Source organism: Oryx dammah, unplaced genomic scaffold (assembly GCF_014754425.2).
Source record: "Oryx dammah isolate SB20612 unplaced genomic scaffold, SCBI_Odam_1.1 HiC_scaffold_25, whole genome shotgun sequence".
Lineage (NCBI taxonomy): Eukaryota > Metazoa > Chordata > Mammalia > Artiodactyla > Bovidae > Oryx > Oryx dammah.
In genome coordinates this window covers 60,572,115-60,596,350 of record NW_024070209.1, presented here as the reverse complement: position 1 = coordinate 60,596,350, position 24,236 = coordinate 60,572,115, and the positions used below count along the sequence as shown (strand labels likewise).

The 24,236-nt window shown below is 36.1% G+C and overlaps 1 protein-coding gene across 9 annotated transcripts in view; it reads right to left on the bottom strand.

Annotated features, from left to right (window-relative positions):
• The window catches only part of EHBP1 (EH domain binding protein 1), a 344,879-nt gene that overhangs the window by 94,308 nt on the left and 226,335 nt on the right, over positions 1-24,236 (bottom strand). For all 9 annotated transcript variants that reach the window (XM_040224015.1, XM_040224017.1, XM_040224019.1 and 6 more), the window contains 3 exons: positions 8,747-8,925; positions 8,123-8,171; positions 2,918-3,820 (listed from right to left, as the gene is read on the bottom strand). In XM_040224015.1, coding sequence (XP_040079949.1) covers positions 2,918-3,820; positions 8,123-8,171; positions 8,747-8,925 — 1,131 coding nt within the window. The remainder of the gene's footprint in view (positions 1-2,917; positions 3,821-8,122; positions 8,172-8,746; positions 8,926-24,236) is intronic.

Sequence of the window (24,236 nt, the reverse complement as noted above, 5' to 3'; positions counted from 1 at the left end):
AAAGAGTAGGACATGACATGAACAACAAATCACAGTATAATCTGGAAAAGATAGTTTTTAAAGTTCCCAGTTTTATTTTTATACTTGTATATAATTGATAACAAGATGTCTTCCAAATTAGGATACTGATAAATTTTAAATATCTATGGCAGCAGTTTTGTTTTCTTTTTCTATTTATTTTTTAACTGAAGCATACTTGCTTTACAATGTTATGCAGTTCTTTAAATTCTTGACAATGAAATGTTTATAGAAAATGCAAAGCTATCACATTTTTTAAACTTATTTTTTTATTGAGAGATAATTGATTTACAGATTTTTTTTTTTTGGTTTTGGTCAAACCTCAACATGAATCAGCTATAGGTATACATATATCCCCTCCCTTTTGAAACTCCCTCCCATCTCCCTCCCCATCCCACCCTTCTAGGTTGCTACAGAGCCCGTTTGAGTTTCCTGAGCTATATAGCAAATTCATGTTGGCTATCTATTTTACATACGGTAATATGTTTCCATGTTACTCTTTCCATACATCTCACCCTCTCCTCCCCTCTCCCCATGTCCATTAAGTTTATTCTCTATGTCTGTTTCTCCATTGCTGCCCTGTGTGCATTAGAATATGATATTTATCTTTCTTTCTGACTCACTTCACTCTAAGAATTTCTAGGTTCATCCACCTCATCAGAACTGACTCAAATGTGTTCCTTTTTATGGGTGAGCAATATTTCATTGTGTATATGTACCACAACTTCTTTATCCATTCATCTGTTGATGGGCATCTAGGTTGCTTCCACGTTCTAGCTATTGTAAATAGTGCTGCAATGAACACTGGGATATGTGTCTTTTTCAACCCTGGTTTCCTCAGGGTATATGCCTAGGAGTGGGATTGCTGGATCATATGGAGGTTTTATTCCTAGGTTTTAAGGAATCTCCATACCATCTTCCATAGTGGCTGCATCAATTTACATTCCCACCAGTAGTGCAAGAGTGTTCCCTTTTCTCCACACCCTCTTCAGCATTTATTGTTTGTAGACTTTTTGATGATGGCCATTCTGACCGGTGTGAGATGATATCTCATTGTGGTTTTGATTTGCATTTCTCTAATAATGAACGATGTTGAGCATCTTTTCATGTTTGTTAGCCATCTGTATGTCTTCTTTGGAAAAATATCTGTTTAGGTCTTTTTCTCCCTTTTTGATTGGGTTGTTTGTTTTCCTGGTATTGAGTTGTGTGACCTGCTTGTATATTTTGGAAATTAATCCTTTGTCAGTTGTTTCATTTGCTATTATTTCCTCCCATTCCAAGGACTGTCTTTTCACCTTGCTTATAGTTTCCATTGCTGTGAAAAGCTTTGAAGTTTAGTCAGGTCCCATTTGTTTACTTTTGTTTTTATTTCCATTACTCTAGGAGGTGGGTCACAGAGGATGTCGCTTTGATTTATGTCACTGAGTGTTCTGCCTATGTTTTCCTCTAAGAGTTTTATAGTTTCTGGTCTTACATTTAGGTCTTTAATCCATTTTATCTTTGAGTATGGTGTTAGGAAGTGTTTTAATTTCATTCTTTTACATGTAGCTGTCCAGTTTTCCCAGCACCATTTATTCAAGAGGCTCTCTTTTCTCCATTGTATATTCTTGCCTCCTTTGTCAAAAATAAGGTACCCGTAGGTGCATGGGTTTATTTCTGGGCTTTCTATCTTGTTCCATTGGTCACTGAAATTGAAGCTGTGATCAAAAATCTCCCAAAAAACAGGACCAGATGGCTTCACAGGAGAATCCTATCAAACATTTAGAGAAGAGCTAATGCCTATCCTTCTAAAACGCTTTCAAAACATTGCAGAAGAAGGAACACTTCCAAATTCATTCTACAAGGCCAACATCATCCTGATACCAAAGCCAGAAAAAGACAACACACAAAAAAGAAAACTACAGGCCAATATCACTGATGAACATCGATGCAAAAATCCTCAACAAAATTTTAGCATACATAATTCAGCAACACATCAAAAAGCTCATATACCATGATCAAGTTGGGTTCATTCCAGGAATGCAAGGATTCTTCAATATATGCAAATCAATCAATGTGATACATCACATTAACAAATTGAAAGATAAAAACCATATAATCATCTCAATCAATGCAGAAAAAGCCTTTGACAAAATTCAGCACCCATTTACGATTAAAACTCTTCAAAAAATAGGCATAGAAGAAACCTACCTGAACATAGTAAAGCCATATATGATAAGCCTACAGCAAATATTATTTTCAATGGTGAGAAACTGAAAGCATTCCCCCTAAGATCAGGAACAAGACAAGGGTGTCCACTTTCACCACTATTATTCAACAGAGTTCTGGAAGTCCTAGCAGTAGAGTCCTTACAGTAAATACTGTAAGTTTCAATCTGTGCCATATTCCCCTCATGGGGAGAAACTTGTATGTACTGGGGTTTTTAACTGGAAGTAATGATGGGACTGAAAATGCCAATATTTGAAGAAAATGCTATAGATGGGAAATATTTTAATTTGGCATTATACATCTCAAGAATGACATTCTTACTAAATGCAATACTGAAATATGACTTATTCTGTAACATATTGTTTTTACAGGTTAATAACATTTTGATTTGAAAAGCTGACATTCTGTATTCTTAAATCTTGAAATTGGGATTTATTTATAGGTTTAAAATATAAAGTGAAAAGCAGGTGTATTTCAGTTTTTTCTACAATGGGAAATTATACTTCATGTTTAGTCATCTGTAAAGTGTTCTATGAGTACAAAACATTCCATGGATAAAGGAGCCTGGTAAGCTATAATCCATGGGGTCCTAAGAGTTGGACAAGACTTAGTGACCAAACTATCACATGAACACAAAGAGGAAAAAAAAATAACTATTTACTACATTTATGTATTCATCATTCTCACTTACCTGGACTGTTTTTGCAGAATGATCTGCATGATTTAAGGTGGGTCTATCAGCATCTGAATCAGACTCTGTCTGCCTCAGGGAAGTTCGCTTTTTCGTTGCAAGGTCTGCATCTCTACTGTACAGGTATCCAAGTTTAGGAGTGGGAGATAAACTTGGTTTTTTGACAGGTGATTCAGGATCTGGTCTGCATTCTACGGGTCTGGAATTATCTAATTTTTCTTGCTCCAAAGTACCACTGATGTCTAGATTCTGAAGCTTTTGCTCATCTGTCTCCTCACAAATAAAGGGTGGAGACACATCTTTCTTCTTATCACTGACGTATAAGTCACTTAATTCTAAAGTCTCTGTTTTCAATAGTCTCTTCTTGCCTAACGAAACTTGTGCATGGTTTGAATCTGTACTGTAACATATTCCAGGGTCATCGGATCCTGAAGTCCTTCCCGAGCTCTGCTGGGACTTCTGGGGCTCTGTGTCACTTTTAGTCCTGCGACAGTGCGGAGGAACTGTGTTTGGACTGAGGTGATCATCAGGAGTCTGATGTTCACTTTCTGACTCTCCAACCCCACTATCATTCACAAATACAGAGTCGTCCTGGGATGCGAAGTCGACCGCTCCACTGGGAGGCTGCTGCAGTGGAGGGCCCCGTTTCAGGTCACTAAGCTCTGCATAAAATTTTTCCTGGTCAACAGAACTATTTGTGTCTGTTTCATAGTTTCCAACTTTATACGTGCTTTTACTACTGTTTTCTTCTATTTGAACAACATTCAGTTCTTGGCCACTGAAATGTGCCCTTATTTGATAGAGATAGGTCATAACAGTCAGTTTGTCAGGAATTGCTAATAAAACCATATCAGAAGGTTCCAGTAGTCGTGAAATTCCAATGCTGGCAAACCCATCATATGCCTTCAGAGGAAAGAAAAACAGAAGATATATTGAAGAGTTAAGACAATCCATACATTTTAATTTTTTAGAAGAAACTTAAAACATCACCACTATTCTACACATTTTAAAAACAGCAGAAACATCAAAATAATAGATGTTAACTAGACTTATTGTGGTGAGCATTTCACAGTGTATATAAATATCAAATTATTAAGTGGTACACTTGAAATTGATGCAATATTATATGGTGATGATACCTCAAAAAAAGTCTAAAGGGAACAAGCAAAAATGAGAGTTAAAAATTAAAAATAAAACCTTAGAATTGATTTTTGTGATAAAAAACTAAAGTATAAGGAAATAATAAATCATCTGGAGCTTTATTATTCCTATCAACCTCTTTTCAGTGATCATGTAATTGCAGTGATTTGTGACGATAAAGTACAGGTTGATATTCCAAAAGAACTAACTCTTTAGATTGCCTGGTATAAAATACAAATAACTGCTATTTAAGTCTAGAAACAGAGAAACATTTTTAAAATGCCCAATTAAGATTTATTTTCATGATGAGAAGGGTGACTGCATTTTCACTCTATCCATTTTGGAAAGAATGAAATGTTTTGAGTAGGACAACCTAGTTTAGAATGTGAGGCTGCATTGTATTACTTTTGTTAGCCTTTAAATGACTGTGGCACATCAGGTTTTTCTAGTTTTGAACAATCAAAGCTGTTTCTCAATTTACAATTAATTATTACTATGCTGAACTAACTCTTGAAAACAACATTGTGTTGCTAGGAAGCACTAAAAATACGGCTAAACACTGAGATATACTGTTGGAAAAAGTAAGGACCTTCTAGCTATATTCTTGCTTTGGGATGTAAAATGTCTAGTCTTTGTAACAACCTAGATATAGGATAGTAATTCAAAGTTTTTCTAAAAAGAAAGTTTAGGAAATTATGTAACAGCTCAGAAGGCATTAGTCTTTTGAACATACATGTTAAAGTGCATTTCTACCTCTGAATTTAATCCTTGTATTATATTCTTCCTATAGTTTAATAAATATTATGGAATAAGTAAGAAAGAAAACGAAAAATAAATTGTTATATTAAAACCTCTTCAATTTTCACAGCACTATGTTTTATAATATAGATACCTCAAAATATTGACTCGAGAGAATGGCTCAGTTGGTATGCATGTTTGGGCCTGTTCGTTATTTTACATGTTTTAGGAAAATTAAAGTCATTTTCTTCTTCACGCATCCTGACAACTTGATTGACAGACATCAATTGCAGACCATCAGGAAAAGCACCACAGGCAGTATTCTAAACATTCTCCAATTATCTAAAACACTCACATACTGGTTAAGATCAGATGTCACAGGTAAATACCTTGTTTATTCAGCACTTTTTACAGACCTGGGAAAATGATTTGCTTCCTTGTGAGGAATCTCCTGCTGGTGTTTTGCTTCATGTGGCAATTCATTTTATGCACACTAATTGCAGTTAAAAAACATTTAAAAACAAACCAGGTTTCTTGTAAGTGAGGTCAGGACTTTATAAAGGAATTTTAACCTCTTCTGCAATGGTCAACCATCTACTGTCTTAGCTGTTAGTGTGTAGAGGAAAAAAGGTCTTTCACAGAAAATTGTCTTATTCATTGTTAAATGTTATTTAATTGGTAAGGAGTCACTGCCAGTTATGTTATGCATCTGCCTGCATGGAACTTAAGACACAAGCATTGTTTCCTGTCCTGTTTTAAGTCCAATTAAGGGCAGATGGGGTTATCGGGAAGTACCGTGTGAAGGTGGAAATAAATCTGCAGGTAGCAACTGATACTCAATGTAGATATCAGGTAAGAAGTTGCAAAGTGATGAAAAGGAAAGTATAACAACAATTATGTATTGAATTGTGCAGTGAATAGGATCAACTAAATTAAAATTCTTTCAAAAAGCTATAATTATCTGCCCTTTAAGATCTGAGAATAAAATTTTATGGGATATACTTCTCTTTGTAGTAGTATGTAAATCCAAAGTATGGTCATCATTATTAAGTTTCTGAAAAAAATAACATAAAGAAGTATAACTTATGCCCTAATGAAATTCCTCATACTCTTTAAAAATATATAACTAGGTAAAATAAAAACTGTTTTTCAAAATTTTAAGCAGTAACTTGAAAGCTTCATTTTATAAAAAATAATAATGGTTTCTTTTATAATGGTCTTATCTGCATTTAAATGAGTTTATTCAAATGCAACAAAATGCAGGTAAAGAACTGTCTTATTTTAGGAAACAGTTGTCTACTGTATCCACGGGGATTGATTCCAACACCCCCTGCAGATAACACAATCTAGGGATGCTCAAGTCCCTGATGTAAAATGGTGGAGTACAGTTAGCCTTCTGTATCTGAGGATTCCACATTCACAGATCCAGTGGGCTAACCATATAAGTTAACTGATGAAAAACAAGGCATTTGGCTTTAATAGACACAAGTTCCTCAAAATCATATAAGAAATAATTCATGACAATGACTTATTTTGATGCATGGTTCCTATAAAGAAAATTATACTGACTTTTAAAGATTACCTTTTCTGGTAGCATATTTCAATTTAAAATACTGATTTTAAATGTATTTCTCTAAGGCCAGCATCATGCATTTGCAAATAAACCAGAATTTTTTTAATGGAAATATAAATTTTTGGCTTTAGAGAGCAACACAAGTAAGAAAAAATTGATTTAAATTATCATCTGTTGATTGAACTTCTATCAAGTTTCCCTTTATAGTCTTTTTATCACTGGTGGTTTTAATTATTTAAAGTAAATTAAAACGTTTAACCTAGAGGTTATTAATCACTTTGTTCCATTAATTTTGGGGGCAATGAACCCCTTCTCAGAATAATGCTTTAATGTGCATAAAATACATATGATTACAAAATAAACCAATTATTGAAAAATAAATATTTGAAAATATTATAGGAAATGGAATTTGAGAAACAATAAATGTACTTTTTATGGAGGTACCAACTACTACAATTATGAAGAAGTGATGAGCTTAAAAGGTAGTTGTAGATGTTTGCAACTGTAAAGTGATATGAAAACATCTGAGATTCTAAAGGTGAAAGAGTCTGCTGCTGCGGCTAAGTCGCTTCAGTCGTGTCCAAATCTACGAGACCCCATAGACAGCAGCCCACCAAGCTCCCTTGTCCCTGGGATTCTCCAGGCAAGAAACTGGAGTGGGTTGCCATTTCCTACCCCAGTGCATGAAAGTGAAAAGTGAAAGTGAAGTCGCTCAGTCGTGTCCAACGGTTAGTGACCCCATGGACTGCGGCCTACCAGGCTCCTCCATCCATGGGATTTTCCAGGCAAGAGTACTGGAGTGGGGTCTCAGGCATAGCTAATACTACAGTGATTTGTTATGTCTAAATTCACAGTGGTATGTCTAAATTTATAACTGAAGAAAATGCTAAATTTCAGTTAAAGAATTGAGAAAATAAATTTTTCCCCCAAGCCATGGCTGAGGATCCCCTCAAGTCTATCCACAGCTCTTGCTCTAAGACAATACTTTTCAGTTGAAGAATTCAATTCAGCAGAAAAAAAAACATTAAGTGAGTACCTGCCATATGTTGAGTTAGGTGCGTCCTCCTTTCTTACATGTGGCACACACAGAAAACTGTAATATTGTGCTGTATTTTGGGGATACATAGTTAAGTCAGCCTGCAGCCACAGTCGGCTGGCCCAAAGGGCTCTAGCCACTCAGCCCTATACAGCTACTCTCAAGAATGAAGGGATCAACATTTTCCCCAAACCAACTGGGAAGCTCTGACCTCAGTACATTAGTTATGTGGAAAAAACTGTACAGTTTACCAGAAAAGGGGGGGGAAAGTGGGAAAAAAAAGAGAAAAGAACCAGTGTTATATCTTGTTGCCTCTGGGAACACATGCATTCTTTTTTGCACACTCATCAGGCTCCTGCTTTCATCCCCTCCCAACAGCTTTTTCTGAACTTGCAGCACAACAGTTCAAGGTGCACTTTTTAAAAGCTAAATCTTGCTAAAAAGCTAAATAAAAGCAACATGCCTTAACAAATATTTAACAGTTAATGAAGCTCTTACGCACTATTATCATCTGATGCCAGGCTGACATTTGTGATTTTTAAAGGCCATGACAAACTAGAGTAAACCATGCATCCTACTTGAACTGCAGGAAACAGACTACCTTCTGTGAGCTATAGTTAGGACCTCACAAAACAACCTCACTTTCCCCAAATTAATAAAAGCCTGCAGAGGAGGCAAAATTGAAACTATGCATTTTTTTCCCTTTGGCAATTCTTACCTTTTTGTTGTTCTCTTTAATGTCTTGAGGATTCAGAGACTTGTAGTCACTGAGGGAGAAAATGGCACAGTAGGTACATACAGTAATTGATAAAAACAGCTGTTTTTACAACAAACTGAATCTTAAAATCTGACATTCAGTAACATCAAAGAGTAACTAGCAATTTCACAGCAATTCAATCAACAAAACTAATAGAGTGGAAAATTAAGGAAATAAATAAATAAAAACAGTGATTACAAGTTCCAATGCCTGAAGCTTTCCATTTAAAAGAGAAGTTAAGGCAGGTGACCAGCAACTAGTCTTGACAACCAAATTCATCATGAGGTAATTCTTTGTTGTCAGTATATAAACAGCTACAAGCTTATTTGTCTCATTTTAATACACACACAGTTTTCATAGTAACTTGAAGTCTATTTTTTATATGAGATTAAAGAAAGAAATAAGCTCTTTGGAAACAGAAAAAAATGCTTTTCAGCATCAAGAAAGAAAAACTGTTCTGAGATATGGGTAATAAAAAAAAATCAAGTATTTCAGGACAAATGATAAGAAATTATTTTATGCTATTATTTAAAAAGAACTGTTATTAGCATAATAGTTATAGGAATGGAACGTTTTTCTACTTACATTAAATCTGGTCTAAAGTGGTGTAATATTGCACAAAAAGATAAACCATTCCTCCACGATGTAGTAAAATTGGTGATTTTCACTCCCCGATAGTTTTTTGTAACTTCTTTGCACCAAACAAGTAACGACTGACTAGCATTCGGCTTTCGTCCTAAAACAGGACTTGGTATAGGACTTGGCTAGAAAAAAAGAAAAGAGGAAAACATTGAAATAATTTACTGGAAAATGAAAATTAACATTAATTGACCTAACCAGATCGTTTGAACACTTTGATGTCAGTTTAGGTCCTTCAAAATTGTCACTTCAAGACAACTGTAACCTCTAAGAAAGGAGACATGAATCTTAAGCTATTATCTTCAGCTGTAGCATATGGTGTCTGCCTGACAGAGAGGTAGATAGGCAAGATTTTAACCCTATACATAAGAACAGGCCAAGAGCTACACTGATGGAAATATTAATGTATTTAAATACTTAAGGCTAAATATCTATATAACTCTCAAATCCTAAAAAAAAAATTTTCCCCCAGTGCAATCATCTACAAATGTAGTTCTTTTCTGAGTAGATCAAAAATAATGTATTTTGAAGTGTAACTGTAGCATAAATTGTTAGTAATGGAGAGATCAAAATAATAGTTTTTTAAAATACTGTAGTCAGGAATTCCCTGGTTAGGACTTCGAGCTTTCATTTCAGGCACCCGGTTCGTTCCCTGGTCAGGGAACTAAGATCCACAAGCCACAAGGAGAGGCAAAAAATAAATGAATAAATACATTCATCATATTAAAAAGCAGAGACATTACTTTGTCAACAAAGGTCCGTCTAGTCAAGGCTATGGTTTCTCCAGTGGTCATGTATGGATGTGAGAGCTGGACTATAAAGAAAGCTGAGTGCTGAAGAATTGATGCTTTTGAACTCCTGAGAGTCCCTTGGACTGCAGGAAGATCCAACCAGTCCATCCTAAAGGAGATCAGTCCTGGGTGTTCACTGGAAGGACTGATGTTGAAGCTGAAACTCCAATACTTCGGCCATCTGATGCGAAGAGCTGACTCATCTGAAAAGACCCTGATATTGGGAAAGATTGAAGGCAGAAGGAAAAGAGGACGACAGAGGATGAGATGGTTAGATGGCGTTGCTGACTCAATGGCCATGAGTTTGGGTAAACTCCAGGAGTTGGTGATGGACAGGGAGGCCAGGTGTGCTGCGGTTCATGGGGTCACAAAGAGTCGGACACAACTGAGCGACTGAACTGAACTGAATCATATCCATTTTAGTGGAGTGATAACCATATTCAAACCTCCTTTTACCTAGATTTAATGATGGCAAAACAGATTTAGAGTTATTACAGATATCAGGGGTTGATAGCAATAGCACACATTAGTATGTGATTTGGATTTGCTCAAAATATCTTCTAATTAGTGATGACTACTTTTGAATATTATCAGGTCAGTTAGATGCATGGGAGTATGGAGCAGTGCGTTTTAAATCTTAAACCATTTATTTGGTCTTCCCCTCTTGTTCAGATACTTAAAACAACAATGATGACAGCAAAACAGAGACTCAAAATAAGATTTTTATTCTAAGCTTTTATTATTCTTAAAATCATGTAATTTTCTTTTATTGGTAACAATCACATTTTCTGATGGTAACTTTTGCACTCATCTCACATGCTAACAAAGGAATGCTCAAATTTCTCCAAGCAAGGCTTCAACAGTATGTGAACCATGAACTTAAAGATGTTCAAGCTGGATTTTAAAAAGGCAAAGGAACCAGAGATCAAGTTGCCAACATCCGCTGGATCACAGAAAAGGCAAGAGCGTTCCAGAAAAACATCTGCTTTGTTGACTATGCCAAAGCCTTTCACTGTGTGGATCACAACAAACTGTGGAAAATTCTCGAAGAGATGGGAATGCTAGACCACCTTACTTGCCTCCTGACAAACCTGTATGCAGGTCAAGAAGCAACAGTTAGAACTGGACATGGAACAACAGACTGGTTCCAAATTGGGAAAGGAGTACGTCAAGGCCGTATATTGTCACCCTGCGTATTTAACTCATATGCTGAATACATCGTGTGAAATGGCAGGCTGGATGAAGCACAAGCTGGAAACAAGACTGCCAGGAGAAATATCAATAACCTCAGATATGCAAAAGACACCACCCTTATGGCAGAAAGCGAAGAGGAACTAATGAACCTCTTGATGAAACAGGAGAGTGAAAAAGCTGGCTTAAAACTCAACATTCAAAAAACTAAGATCATGGCATCCAGTCCCATCACTTCATGGCAAATAGATGGGGAAACAATGGAAACAGTGACACACTTCATTTTCTTGGGCTCCAAATCACTGCAGATGGTGACTGCAGCCAAGAAATTAAAAGGCGCTTGCTCCTTGGAAGAAAAGCTATGACAAACCTAGACAGCATATTAAAAAGCAGAGATATTACTTTGCTAACAAAGGTCCATCTAGTCAAAGCTATGATTTTTCCAACAGTCATGTAGGGATAGGGATGTGAGAGTTGGACCATAAAAAAAGCTGAGTGCTGAAGGATTGATGCTTTTGAACTGTGTTGTTGGAGAAGACTCTTGAAAGTCCCTTGGACCACAAGAAGATCAAACCAGTGAATCCTGAAGGAAATTCTGTCCTGAATATTCACTGGAAGGGCTGATGCTGAAACTGAAGCTCCAATACTTTGGCCACCTGATGGGAAGAACTGACTCACTGGAAAAGACTCTGATCCTAGAAAAGATTGAAGGCAGGAGGAGAAGGAGACGACAGAGGATGAGATGGTTGGATGGCATCACTGACTTGATAGACATGAGTTTGAGCAAGCTCCAGGAATTGGTGATGGACAGGGAAGCCTGGCGTGCTGCAGTCCATGGGGTCGCAAAGAGTCAGACACAGCTGAGCAACTGAACTGACTGACTGAACTGAGCAACTGAACTGAACGGATGGTAACTTTGGAGGTTAATATAATTGAAAACTGAAGAATTAATGCTTTGAACTGTGGTGCTGGAGAAGACTCTTGAGAGTCCCTTGGACTGCAAGGAGATCCAACCAGTCAATCCTAAAGGAAATCAGTCCTGAATATTCATTAGAAGAGCTGATGCTATACTTTGGCTACTTGACGGGAAGAACTGACTCACTAGAAAAGACTCTGATGCTGGGAAAGACTGAAGTCAGGAGGAGAAGGGGACAACAGAGGATGAGATGGTTGGATGGCATCACTAACTCGATGGAAATGAGTTTGAGTAAGCTTTGGGATCTGGTTGATGGACAGGGAAGCTTGGCATGCTGCAGTCCATGGGGTTGCAAAGAGCTGGAAACGGCTAAGCGACTGAATATCCACTGGATCACGGAAAAAGCAAGAGAATTCCAGAAAAACATCTATTTCTGCTTTATTGAATATGCCGAAGCCATTGACTGTGTGGATCACAAAAAACTGTGGAAAATTCTGAAAGAGATGGGAATACCAGACCACCTGACCTGCCTCTTGAGAAATCTGTAGGCAGGTCAGGAAACAGCAGTTAGAACTGGACATGGAACAACAGACTGGTTCCAAATAGGAAAAGGAGTACATACAAGGCTGTATATTGTCACCCTGCTTATTTAACTTCTATGCAGAGTACATCATGAGAAACGCTGGACTGGAAGAAACACAAGCTGGAATCAAGATTGCTGGGAGAAATATCAATAACCTCAGATATGCAGATGACACCACCCTTATGGCAGAAAGTGCAGAGGAACTAAAAAGCCTCTTGATGAAAGTGAAAGAGGAGAGTGAAAAAGTTGGCTTAAAGCTCAACATTCAGGAAACGAAGATCATGGCATCTGGTCCCATCACTTCATGGGAAATAGATGGGGAAACAGTGGAAACAGTGTCAGACTTTATTTTGGGGGGCTCCAAAATCACTGCAGATGGTGACTGCAGCCATGAAATTAAAAGACACTCCTTGGAAGAAAAGTGAAGATCAACCTAGACAGCATATTAAAAAGCAGGGACAATATTTTGCCAACTAAGGTCCATCTAGTCAAGGCTATGGTCTTTCCTGTGGTCATGTATGGATGTGAGAGTTGGACTATGAAGAAAGCTGAGTGCCGAAGAATTGATGCTTTTGAACTGTGGTGTTGGAGAAGACTCAAGAGTCCCTTGGACTGCAAGGAGATCCAACCAGTCCATTCTGAAGATCAGCCCTGGGATTTCTTTGGAAGGAATGATGCTAAAGCTGAAACTCCAATACTTTGGCCACCTCATGCGAAGAGTTGACTCATTGGAAAAGACTTTGATGCTGGGAGGGATTGGAGGTAGGAGGAGAAGGGGACGACAGAGGATGAGATGGCTGGATGGCATCACTGACTCGATGAACGTGAATCTGAGTGAACTCCGCGAGTTGGTGATGGATAGGGAGGCCTGGCGTGCTGTGATTCATGGGGTCGCAAAGAGTCCAACATGACTGAGCGACCGAACTGAACTGAGGTGACTGAACTGAACTGATAAAGAAAACTACTATAACTTTCTGGACTTTAAATATTGCTAGCAAGAGTGCTGGCTATAGAGGTAAATAGAAGCCTCATAAAATAAGGTGAAAGGAGAACAATTATTTACCTTAATATCATTTGAGTTTAATAAGGAAACCACTCTTGCCACACAGCTTACTTTAGAAAGACCAATGATGCCCCCATTTGACAAAAGGATGTTAATGCTAAACAATTAAAATCATCAGCCTCACATAATTAAGATTTGTATATTTACTGCTCCTGTGAGAAGACTAGTAAGAAACATGAAGGATGTAATTTCTTACTTTTTATTAACCATCTGATTGTGTGCATGCTAAGTCACTTTAGTAATGTCCAGCTCTTTGCGATCCTATGGACTATAGCCCACCAGGCTCCTCTGTCCATGGGATTCTCCAGGGAAGAATATTAGAGGGGTTGCCATTTTCTCCTCTATGGGATCTTCCCAACTCAGGGATCAAAATCACTGAAGATAGTGATTGCAGCCATGAAATTAAAAGACACTTACTCCTTGGAAGCAAAGTTGTGACAAACCTAGACAGCATATTAAAAAGCAGAGACATTACTTTGTCAACAAAGGTCCATCTAGTCAAGGCTATGGTTTTTCCAGTGGTCACATATGGATGTGAGAGCTGGACTGTGAAGAAAGCTGAGTAATTTTGAACTGTGGTTTTGGAGAAGACTCTTGAAGAGTCCCTTGGACTCAAGGAGTTCCAACCAGTCCATTCTAAAGGAGATCAGTCCTGGGTGTTCATTGGAAGGACTGATGCTAAAGTTGAAACTCCAATACTTTGGCCACCTCATGCGAAGAGTTGACTCACTAGAATCCCTGATGCTGGGAGGGATTGGGGGCAGGAGGAGAAGGGGACAACAGAGGATGAGATGGTTGGATGGCATCACCGACTAGATGGACATGAGTTTGGGTAAACTCCGGGAGTTGGTGATGGACAGGGAGGCCTGGTGTGCTGCGGTTCATGGGGTTGCAGCGTCGGAAGCGACTGAGTGACTAAACTGAACTGGACATTTTAAAGGCTATGAATTCTTCAAGATAGTGGAAAACTTTTTTGCAAACAATGCTTTAACTAGACAGTAATATTGATACTCTAATGGCAAAATGGGGTACTTGGGATTTTTGACAATCTTTTTTATGGGTTTAGTGAAAAAAAAAAAAAAAGAAGCTATGAGTGACTTTGTAATCTATTGTTTTCCAAAGAAAAGAAGACACCAAAATCTGGCCATTAAGGGTAGAACCAAACTATTTAAAAGTTGTTTTTTTGTATTTTTGCAATGACCAGATGTATCAGAAGGCATCTCTATTCAACATTTTAGGAAAGTAAAGTGCAGATTTTACAGCTGACTTTTTTTATGCACTGAGAGAGGAGATATCTTAAGCCATTCTAATGGTAATCTTATGATAAGAATGATGAGAGTCTGCACAATTAAGTGATCCTCCCAGTTCTCTTGACTTCCCCAGTAGCTCAGTGGTAAAGAATCTGCCTACAATGCAGATGTGGGTTCGATCCCTGGGCTTGGCAACCCACTCCAGTATTCTTGCTTGGAAAATTCCATGGACAGAGAAGCCTGGCAGGTTATAGTCACAGGGTCTCAAAGAGTCGGACACAACTGAAGCAGGCACTGAGCACGCACACCCAGTTCTCTTTCAATCAAGCCACTTTGTGGATAAAATTGCATCATCTCAGTTTTACTGAGAACTACAGTAGATGTCAAGCATCATGATTATAAAGGCAATTTAAAGTGGTGAGAATAGAAAGGAAAAGGGACTTGAAACCAGTTTGACTTGGTAGTTCTATGTTCTAATATAGATAATATTAATATATTATTTCTGTTAACATAGCATATTATACAGAGTATTAAAGATAGTAAGGCCACCTAATTATTCTTGCTAACAACAGAAACAGGATCTCTTTAAGGAAATCTAGTCAAATAACTTGTTACAAAGTTTCCTAAATTTCAACAGTTGTAAAAAATTTGCAGGAGGAGAACGGGTGACAGAGGATGAGATGGTTGGATGGCATCACCGACTCAATGGACATGAGTTTGAGTAAATTCTGGGAGACGGTGAAGGACAAGGAATCCTGGCGTTCTGCAATCCATAGGGTCGCAAAGAATTGGACACAACTTTGTGTTGGAAAAAAACAAGAAATTTCTATTCCACTTTTTTCTATTCTACCCCTCTGACTATGACTGGTTCTCTTTGGCTGTTTCTCCTTCTTCCACTGATAGAAGCATATATTCCTCTAGGTATTGCTCTAAATAGTTTTCTCTCTCCACACTTTGAGTTGATTCATTCCCAGGATTCCAATCATCACTTCCATGCAGATAATTCCCAAATAGACATTTATAGCTCATACTACCTCAAGCTGACATTTCCAGCTGGCTGTCCTTCCTGCCACATAAAATTCAATATGTCCCAAACCATAATTATACTTTTCCCTTATAACCTGCTTCATTTTCATTATATCTACAAACTATATAACAATTAAATTGTCCCAATCATTTAGACTCTTAACCTCAGAATCAGCTTTGAACTCTTCCTTCACCTATCATCCTTTACTAGTTAATTTATGGCCAATTTTTATTGTACTGTTGTAATGTTTTTTTGCCATTTATCTTCTTTTGCCTAGGTTATTGCAAAATCTTAACAGGTCTTCCTTTTTCCAAATTCTCCCTTTTCTGATCCACTGCCATAGAAACAATTTAAAAATGCAGGTTGAAGTCTCTAATGGCTCTCAAAAAGTGTAAAGTGAAAGTTACTCAGTCGTGTCTGACTCTTTGCAACTCCATGGACTATACAGTCCATGGAATTCTCCAGGCCAGAATACTGGAGTAGGTAGCCTTTCCCTTCTCCAGGGGATCTTCCAGCCCAGGGATCAAACGCAGATCTCCCACACAGCAGGGGGATTCTTTACCAGCTGAGTTACCAGGGAAGCCCTCCAGAACATACAAACATGATGTCAAAACACTGAGCATTGAATAGCAAACTCTTTCAATGTTTCTACTCTATAGATAACTCATTATTCTCTAAAATCACTATGCTTTTCTGCCTAGCTCCCAGATCCCCCACTTCCAGTCTTTGATCATACAGGTTTGTCACCCAACTATGAATATCCTCTGTCCCAAGTATAGCTACTACAATTCCACCCCATTTTCAAGATCAAGTTCAACTGTCATCACCAACACGAACTCTCATTCCAACTCCTGGTCAGCAGGAGCATTTTTAAAATGTTCCTTTGATTCTGTATGTCTCTTATAATATTTTTACTACAATATATTCAGTTCTTCTTTCTACAAAAAGACTAACTTTTCATTTACTCTTATATTCTGAGAGCCTACTATGTCCCGTATGCAATGTTAAAATCTATACATGGAATAGCTCGTTTAATCTCACAGCTCCTCTGAGATAGTATTGTTACTTCCAATTTCAGTTGAGGAAACTGACATTACACATCCCGAATTGGAGGAGTTACAATCTATACTAAGGTGTTCCCATTCCAGAGTGTGTTCTCTTAAGCAACACAAATTTCACACTTTGAGATAGAACAGTTTTAGGACCTCAATAAAAACTGTCAGTTTTTTGAGACTAGTAATTACCTCAGTCAACTTAACTTTTTCAGAACTTAGATCACAGCCCGTTGTCTACGAAATTAATTGATTTTTAAAAAGGTATTCGACCCAAGAGAAACCTAGGAGTATTCTATTAATAAAACCCTTTGCCCAGCCTCTTGGATTTTAGATTACTGGTTGGAACTAGAACTACAACTAAGTACACAACAATGAGATACACACTACCATTGCTGAAGCTGCAGAAATTTTGGTCTCCCTACTAGTGATTCTGGGGAATCTTCTCTCAACTGTAAATTACTGCAAATGGTTGAGGGAACTCTGGATAAATTTAACATTTGGTAAGCCCAAAACAACAGCAGTGATGAGAACAAGAATACTTGTATCAGTACTGTTTCCATCTTTTCTTCAAAGTGTTTTTATTTAAATAACTTCATTTTATTCTCATAGTAAAACTGAAAGTTCGGCTTTGTTATTCTACTGCCAGACAATCAGAAAGATTATTCTGTAACAAAATCATATTGAGAGGGACTTTTGCTAACATGAAAGTAGAACTAACATTTGAACACATTTTTAAACATGCAAACAAATCTTAGACAACTTTACACAACCTTCTAAGAAATGTCCAAGCCAAGACCTGGACTGACCAGAAAACCAGAGGGAGTGAGACTCTCCTTTCTTAATCACTGATCTGGAAGAGTGAGTGAAGAGGTAGAACTGCACCTTAATAGCAATATGATCCCCTCCACCCTCAAAAGTAGAAAAAACAAAATAATAAAGATAAGAGCACCAAAATCTATAGCATAGAATACAGCCAATATTTTATAACTATAAATGGAATAAAACCTTTAAAAATTGTGAATCACTATGTTGTACACATAAAACTTATATAATATTGTACAGCAACTAGCCTCAATAAAAATGAAAGCAAAAACTAATGAAACAGAAAGTAAACATGCAATAAAAAGGATTAATAAAACCAGAAATTGCTTCTTTGAAAAGACAAAATTGATTAAACCCATAGCATTACTGACCAAGAAAAAAAGAGGGAAGAAATTCCTAGAAAAGCATAGCTAGAAGAAATTTAAAAAATTAAAATGGAGAGGTCTAATACTCTTAAAGAAACTGACTTTGTAATTAAAAACGTTCTTATAAAAAATTATGTTGGCTTCAATGATAAATTCTACCAAATACTCAAGGAAGAAATATCTCCAGCATTACACAAATTCTTCTAGAGAATAAGAAAAATGAATTTAATTCCCCATCTCATTTCATGATCCAAGCAAATCTTTTTTTTCCCTCAAGGTACTTTAAAAATATTTTTTTATTGAAATATAATTGATTTACAATGTTGTGCTAATTTCTGTGACTTTCAAACCCTTCTAGTCACTTAACCTGAAATGACTCAGTCATACATATATATACTATTTTTCGTATTTTTTCCCATTTTGGTTTATCACACGATACTGGATATAGTTCTTTGTGTTACACAGTAGGACCTTGTTGTTTATCCATCCTGTATATATTAGTTTGCATCTGCTATCCCAAATTCCCCCACTATCCCTCTCTCCTGCCCCTACTTGGCAACCACAAGTCTGTTCTCTATGTCTGTGAGTCTCTTTCTGTTTCACAGACATACTCATCTGTGTCAGATTTTAGATTCCTCATATAAGGATATAATATAGTATATTTCTCTTTCTGAGAAAGACATCTTTATCTATTCATCTATCAAAAGACATTTAGGTTGTTTCTATGTCTTGCTATTGTAAATAGTGCTGAAATGAACACAGTGGTGCATGTATATTTCTGAATTATACAACTCTGGGTATATGTCCAAGAGTGAATCCCTATCAAATTACCCATGACATTTTTAACAGAACTAGAACAAATAATCCTAAAATAAAGCAGGAGGCATAACCTTCCTAAACCTTAGATAATATTACAAGGCTACAGTAATCAAAACATCATGCTATTGGCACAAAAACAGATATACGGATCAATGGAACAGAACAGGGAGCCCAGAAATAAACTCACATACCTACAGTCAATTAACCTATGACAAAGGAGGCAAGAATAAACAATGGGAAAAAGACAGTCTCTTCAGCAAGTGGTGCTGGGAAAGTTGGACAGTTGCATGCAAATCCATGAAGTTAGAACACATCCATACAACATACACAAAAATAAACTAAAAATGTCTTAAAGACCTAAATATAAGACATGATACAATAAAATGCCTAGAAAAGAACACAGGTGAAAAAATTATCTGACATAAACTGTACCAATGTTTTCTTACGTCAGTCTCCCAGGACAATATAAATAAAAACAGGCAAACAAAAAACAAATGGGACTAAATCAAATTTACAAGCTTTTGTACAGCAAAGGAAAACATAAACAAAATGAAAAGCCAGCCTACAGACTGGGAGAAAATATTTGCAAATGATGCGACCATCAAGAGCATCAAAATATATAAACAGCTCATATAACTCAATAACCAAAAAACAACCCAATCAAAAAATGGGCAAAAGACCTAAACAGACATTTCTCCACAGAAGACACAGATGGCCAATAGACACACAAAAATATGGTTATCAATGTTATTAGAGAAATGCAAATCAAAACCAAGCAAATCTTAATAGAAAAATTCAGTAGGATAAGACAAAGTTACAAAAAAGTCATGAATATAGAGGCAAAGTCTTAATGAAAATATTAATATATTGAATCTAGCAATTTATAAATTGAACAAACGGGACTTAGCACAGGAATGCATATTTGACTTATTAGCAAATCTACTGAAGTAACTTGCCATATTAACAAAGTACAGGGAAAACATGCAGAAACCATCTAAATAGAGAAAATTAATAAAATTTTATGTCCATTTATCTTGTATAAAATAACCTTGGCAAACTAACAGTAACAAAAAAATTCCCTAACTTGTATAAAGACTATAACAAATATCACAATGGTAAAATATTCAATGTTTTCCTTTGAGATTGAGAATCTTTCACCACTTTTATTCAACACTGTACTGAAGGTCCTTGCAGTTGCATTAAGGCTGGAAAAATATATAATGGTATAATTATTAGAAAATAAACAAAATTACAACTGATATTATTTATATATAATGTGATTATATAGAAAATCTAAAGAAATCTACAGATAATTGATTCAAATAAGAGAATTTTAAAAGGTTGTAGGATATAAAAAACAATGTACAAAACCAACTGCATTCTTATACACCAACAAAAGCAGTCGGAAATTAAAATTTTTACGGTATTTTATGTTAAAGTACTAAGAAATAAACCTATAAATAATGTGCATGACATCTATAAAAAAATCTATCAAGCATTATTATGAGAAAATAATGGAGATCTAAACAGATTGAGAAATATACCATATTCATGGATTAGAAAGTTCAATTTTTTAAAGATACCAATTTTTCTCCAGGGAGAAAGGGTTAACCAACAGACCTAAACCCTTTCTTCATGAGGAAATGACATGAGTTTACTTTCTAGCATTTATTTCCATGGAAATGTACTAGATAAGATTAATAAAAATGTCGATTTGTTATCAAGCAACATTATTTATTGCAAAAATGATCCTATCTTAATGAACTACATCTAGATTTGGAAACCTGTTAATAAACTGTAAAAGCCTACTGAAAAACAAAGGCCATAGCTTCCCTGTACTTAGTGAGATTCTTGTAAACAAATGAGTCCCTTGAGGGATCTGACAGTTGGATATATCGGCTGTTACAAGATCTTAGATTTTATAATCTTACATGCCAGAGTAGTCCACATTTACTACCTGGTTTTCCCACATTAAAACCAAACAGTTCGTGGCGGGGCTAAAATATGGCATTATATACCTGATGCTAAAATGCTAACATACTGCATCTCCTGTCCTTCATAAAGGTAAGTAAACCTGGTGTCAGACTATATATATATATATATATATATATATATATATATATATATATAACAAAGAGCTTATAATCAGAATATACACAAAAAACCCTACAAAACAGCAAGAAAAAAAGGTAATCCAATAGAAAAATAGGCAAAAATTGCACAGTTCAATGAAGAAAAAAATCCAAATACCCAGTAAACATAAGAAAATTTACTCCATCACATTAGTATTCAGTGAATTGAACAAAGAAGGCACTACTACATATTTCCCTTGAGAAAGGTTAAAAATGTTAAGTCTCTTAATTAAAATGAAACTAAATTTTAATAAGATTAAAAATACCAAGTGTTGGCAAGGATATGGAACAAAGGGAGCTCATAAAGAATTGATGGAAAAACTCTGGCATCAACTGCTATGGTAAATTTGAAGATGCACATATCCTAAGACCCAGAAATTTTAGGTTTATATCCCATGGAAATGGATGCTTACACAGAACAGAATATACGTTCAAAACTACTTACAACATGTAGTGGTTTATTATTGTTATCTTAAATGAATATTTTAAAATTTTCTCATTTTTAATACCTAATAATATATATATCAATAGGTATAAAACAAAACCTTTTTTGGGCCTTCAATAAACTAAAATATGTTTTAACTATGGTAAAATACACACAATATAGTGTTTACCTTCTTAACCATTTTTAACTGTCCAATTCAGTATTCCTAAGTACATTCCTATTGTTGTGTCACAATCACCACCTCCAGAACATTTTCCAGCTTACAGAACTTATCCATTTAATAGTAATTGCCCATTTTTCCTTTTCCACAGCCCTTGGCAATCACCGGGCTTCCCTTTTGGCTCAGCTGGTAAAGAATCTGCCTGCAATGTGGGAGACCTGGGTTTGATCCCTGTGTTTGATCCCTGTGTTGGGAAGATCCCCTGGAGAAGGGAAAGGCTACCCACTCCAGTATTGTGGCCTGTGTAGTCCATGGGGTCACAAAGAGTCAGATACAACTGAACAACTTTCACTTGGCAACAACCATTCTACTTTCTGTCTCTACAATTTGACTGGTTTAGGTACCTCAAATAAGTGGAATCACACACACCTATCTTTTTGTGACTGGCTTATTTCACTTAGTATAATGTTCTCAGTGTTCATCCACGCTACAGCATATGTCAGAATTACCCTTCTTTTTAAGGCTAAATGATATTACATGTCTATACCACATTTTGTTTATCCATTCATTTGTCAAGACACATGGGTTGCTTTCAGGTCTTAGCTATTGTGAATAATACTGCTATGAATATGGGTCTACAATTATCTTGGGACCCTGCTGCTTTCAATTCTTTGTGGTACACACCCAGAAGGGAGATTAGTGTATTACATAACTATTTTAAAACTTTTGAGGAGTTTCTATAGTGTTTTCCACTCTTGCTGCATCATTATACCTTCCCACCAACAGCTCAAAAGGTCTCAATTTTTCCACATTCTTGCCAACACCTGCTATTTTTTGGGGGGTGGTTCTTTTGGGTTTTTGTTTTTGATAAGTGAAAGTCACTCAATTGTGTCCAACTCTTTGTGACCCCATGGACTATACAGTCCATGGAATTCTCCAGGCAAGAATACTAGAGTGGATAGCCTTTCCCTTCTCCAGGGGATCTTCCCAACCCAGGGATTGAACCTAGGTCTCCCGCATTGCAGGTGGATTTTTTTTACCAGCTGAGCCACAAGGGAAGCCCACTAGGGAAGCCCACAAGGGAAGCCCACTCTTCTTTTTGATAAGAGTCATTCTAATAGGTGTGAAGTGGTGTCTCATTGTGGTTTTGTTTTGCAATTCTCTAATGATTAGGGATATTGAACATCTTTTCACATGCTTATTGGTTATTCATTTATCTTCTTTGGTTAAATGTATATTCAAGTCCTTTGTTCATTTTTGAGTTGTGTTGCTTGCTTTTTGTTGTTGAGTTTCATTAAGTTCTCTATATATTTTGGATATTAATCCATTATTAGACGTATCATTTGCAAATCTTTTCTCATATCATGTAAGTTGCCTTCTCACTCTCTTGAATGTGTTCTTTGATGCATAAAAGTTTCAAATTTTCATGAAGTCCAATAAAAGTTTCAAATTTTCATGAAGTCCAATTTATCTTTTCTTTTGTTGCCTATACCTTTGGCGTTATAAGAATTCATTGCCAAATCTAAAGTCTTCTTTAGAGACTTCTGGTTTATGTTCTAAGAGCTCACATATTTAGATCTTTGATCCATTTGGAGTTTATTTTTGAATGTGCCATTAGGTAAGGCTCAATTCCATTCTTTTACATGAGGATATCCAGTTTTCTAGGATCATCTGTCTAAAAGAATATCTTGTTCCCACTGGATGGACTTGGTAACCTTGTAAAAAATCATTTGATCAAACATGCAAGGGTTTATATCAGGGCTCTCTATTTTACTCCATTGGTTTTTATGTCTGTCTTCATGCCATTGCCACACATTTGATCACTGCAGCTTTGTAGTAAATTTTTTTTTTTTTAGAAAGTAAAAACTGCTTGCTTTATTATCTCAAATACTATTGAATCCTTATGAACCTTTTAATATTTACTAAATAAAGATATCCTTCCTTCTATTGAATAAGTAGGGGATTAAAATAAATTTTAAAAAATATTCTGATGTTATTTAATTGTGCTTTATGAATTGATTTTATCTGTTTTCTTTTTTTGCTATTTATTTATTTATTTAACTTTACAATACTGTATTGGTTTTGCCATACACTGACATGAATCCACCATGGGTGTACATGAGTTCTCAATCCTGAACCCGCTTCCCACCACCCTCCCCATATCATCTCTCTGGGTCATCCCAGTGTACCAGCCCCAAGCATCCTGTATCCTATATCGAACCTAGACTGCAGTAAATTTTAAATCAAAGTGTGAGCTCTACAAATTTGTTCTTTTTCAGGATGGTTCTGGCTATTCACTGTCCCTTGAGCTTCCATATGAATTCTAGGATAGATTCTTCTATTTTTGCACATACAAAAAATCTCTAGAATTTTAAAATGGAGATTTGCATTGAATATGCAGATAAACTTGGGTGGTACCAACATCTTATAAATATGAGTTGCCTTTCCATTGTTATATGTCTTCTTTAATTGCTTTTATCATGGTTTTCTACCTTTCAGTGTACACATCTTTTACTTCCTTGGTTAATTTTTTTTTAGTATTTTAGTCTTTTTGATTCTATTTTAAACAGAACTGTTTTCTTAATTTCCTTTTCAGGTTTTGTTTAGTGATAGAAATGCAGCTGATTTTGTGTATTGAGTTGTATCTTTTTCTGAACTTAATAGTTCTAACAGTATATTTATTTATTTATTTATTTTTGGAGGGATCATTAGGGTTTTCTATTTGCAAGATCATACACATATGATAATTTTACTTCTTCTATTCCAATCCAAATGGCTTTTCTTTTTCTTACTTAATTGATTTAGTTTGGACTTTCA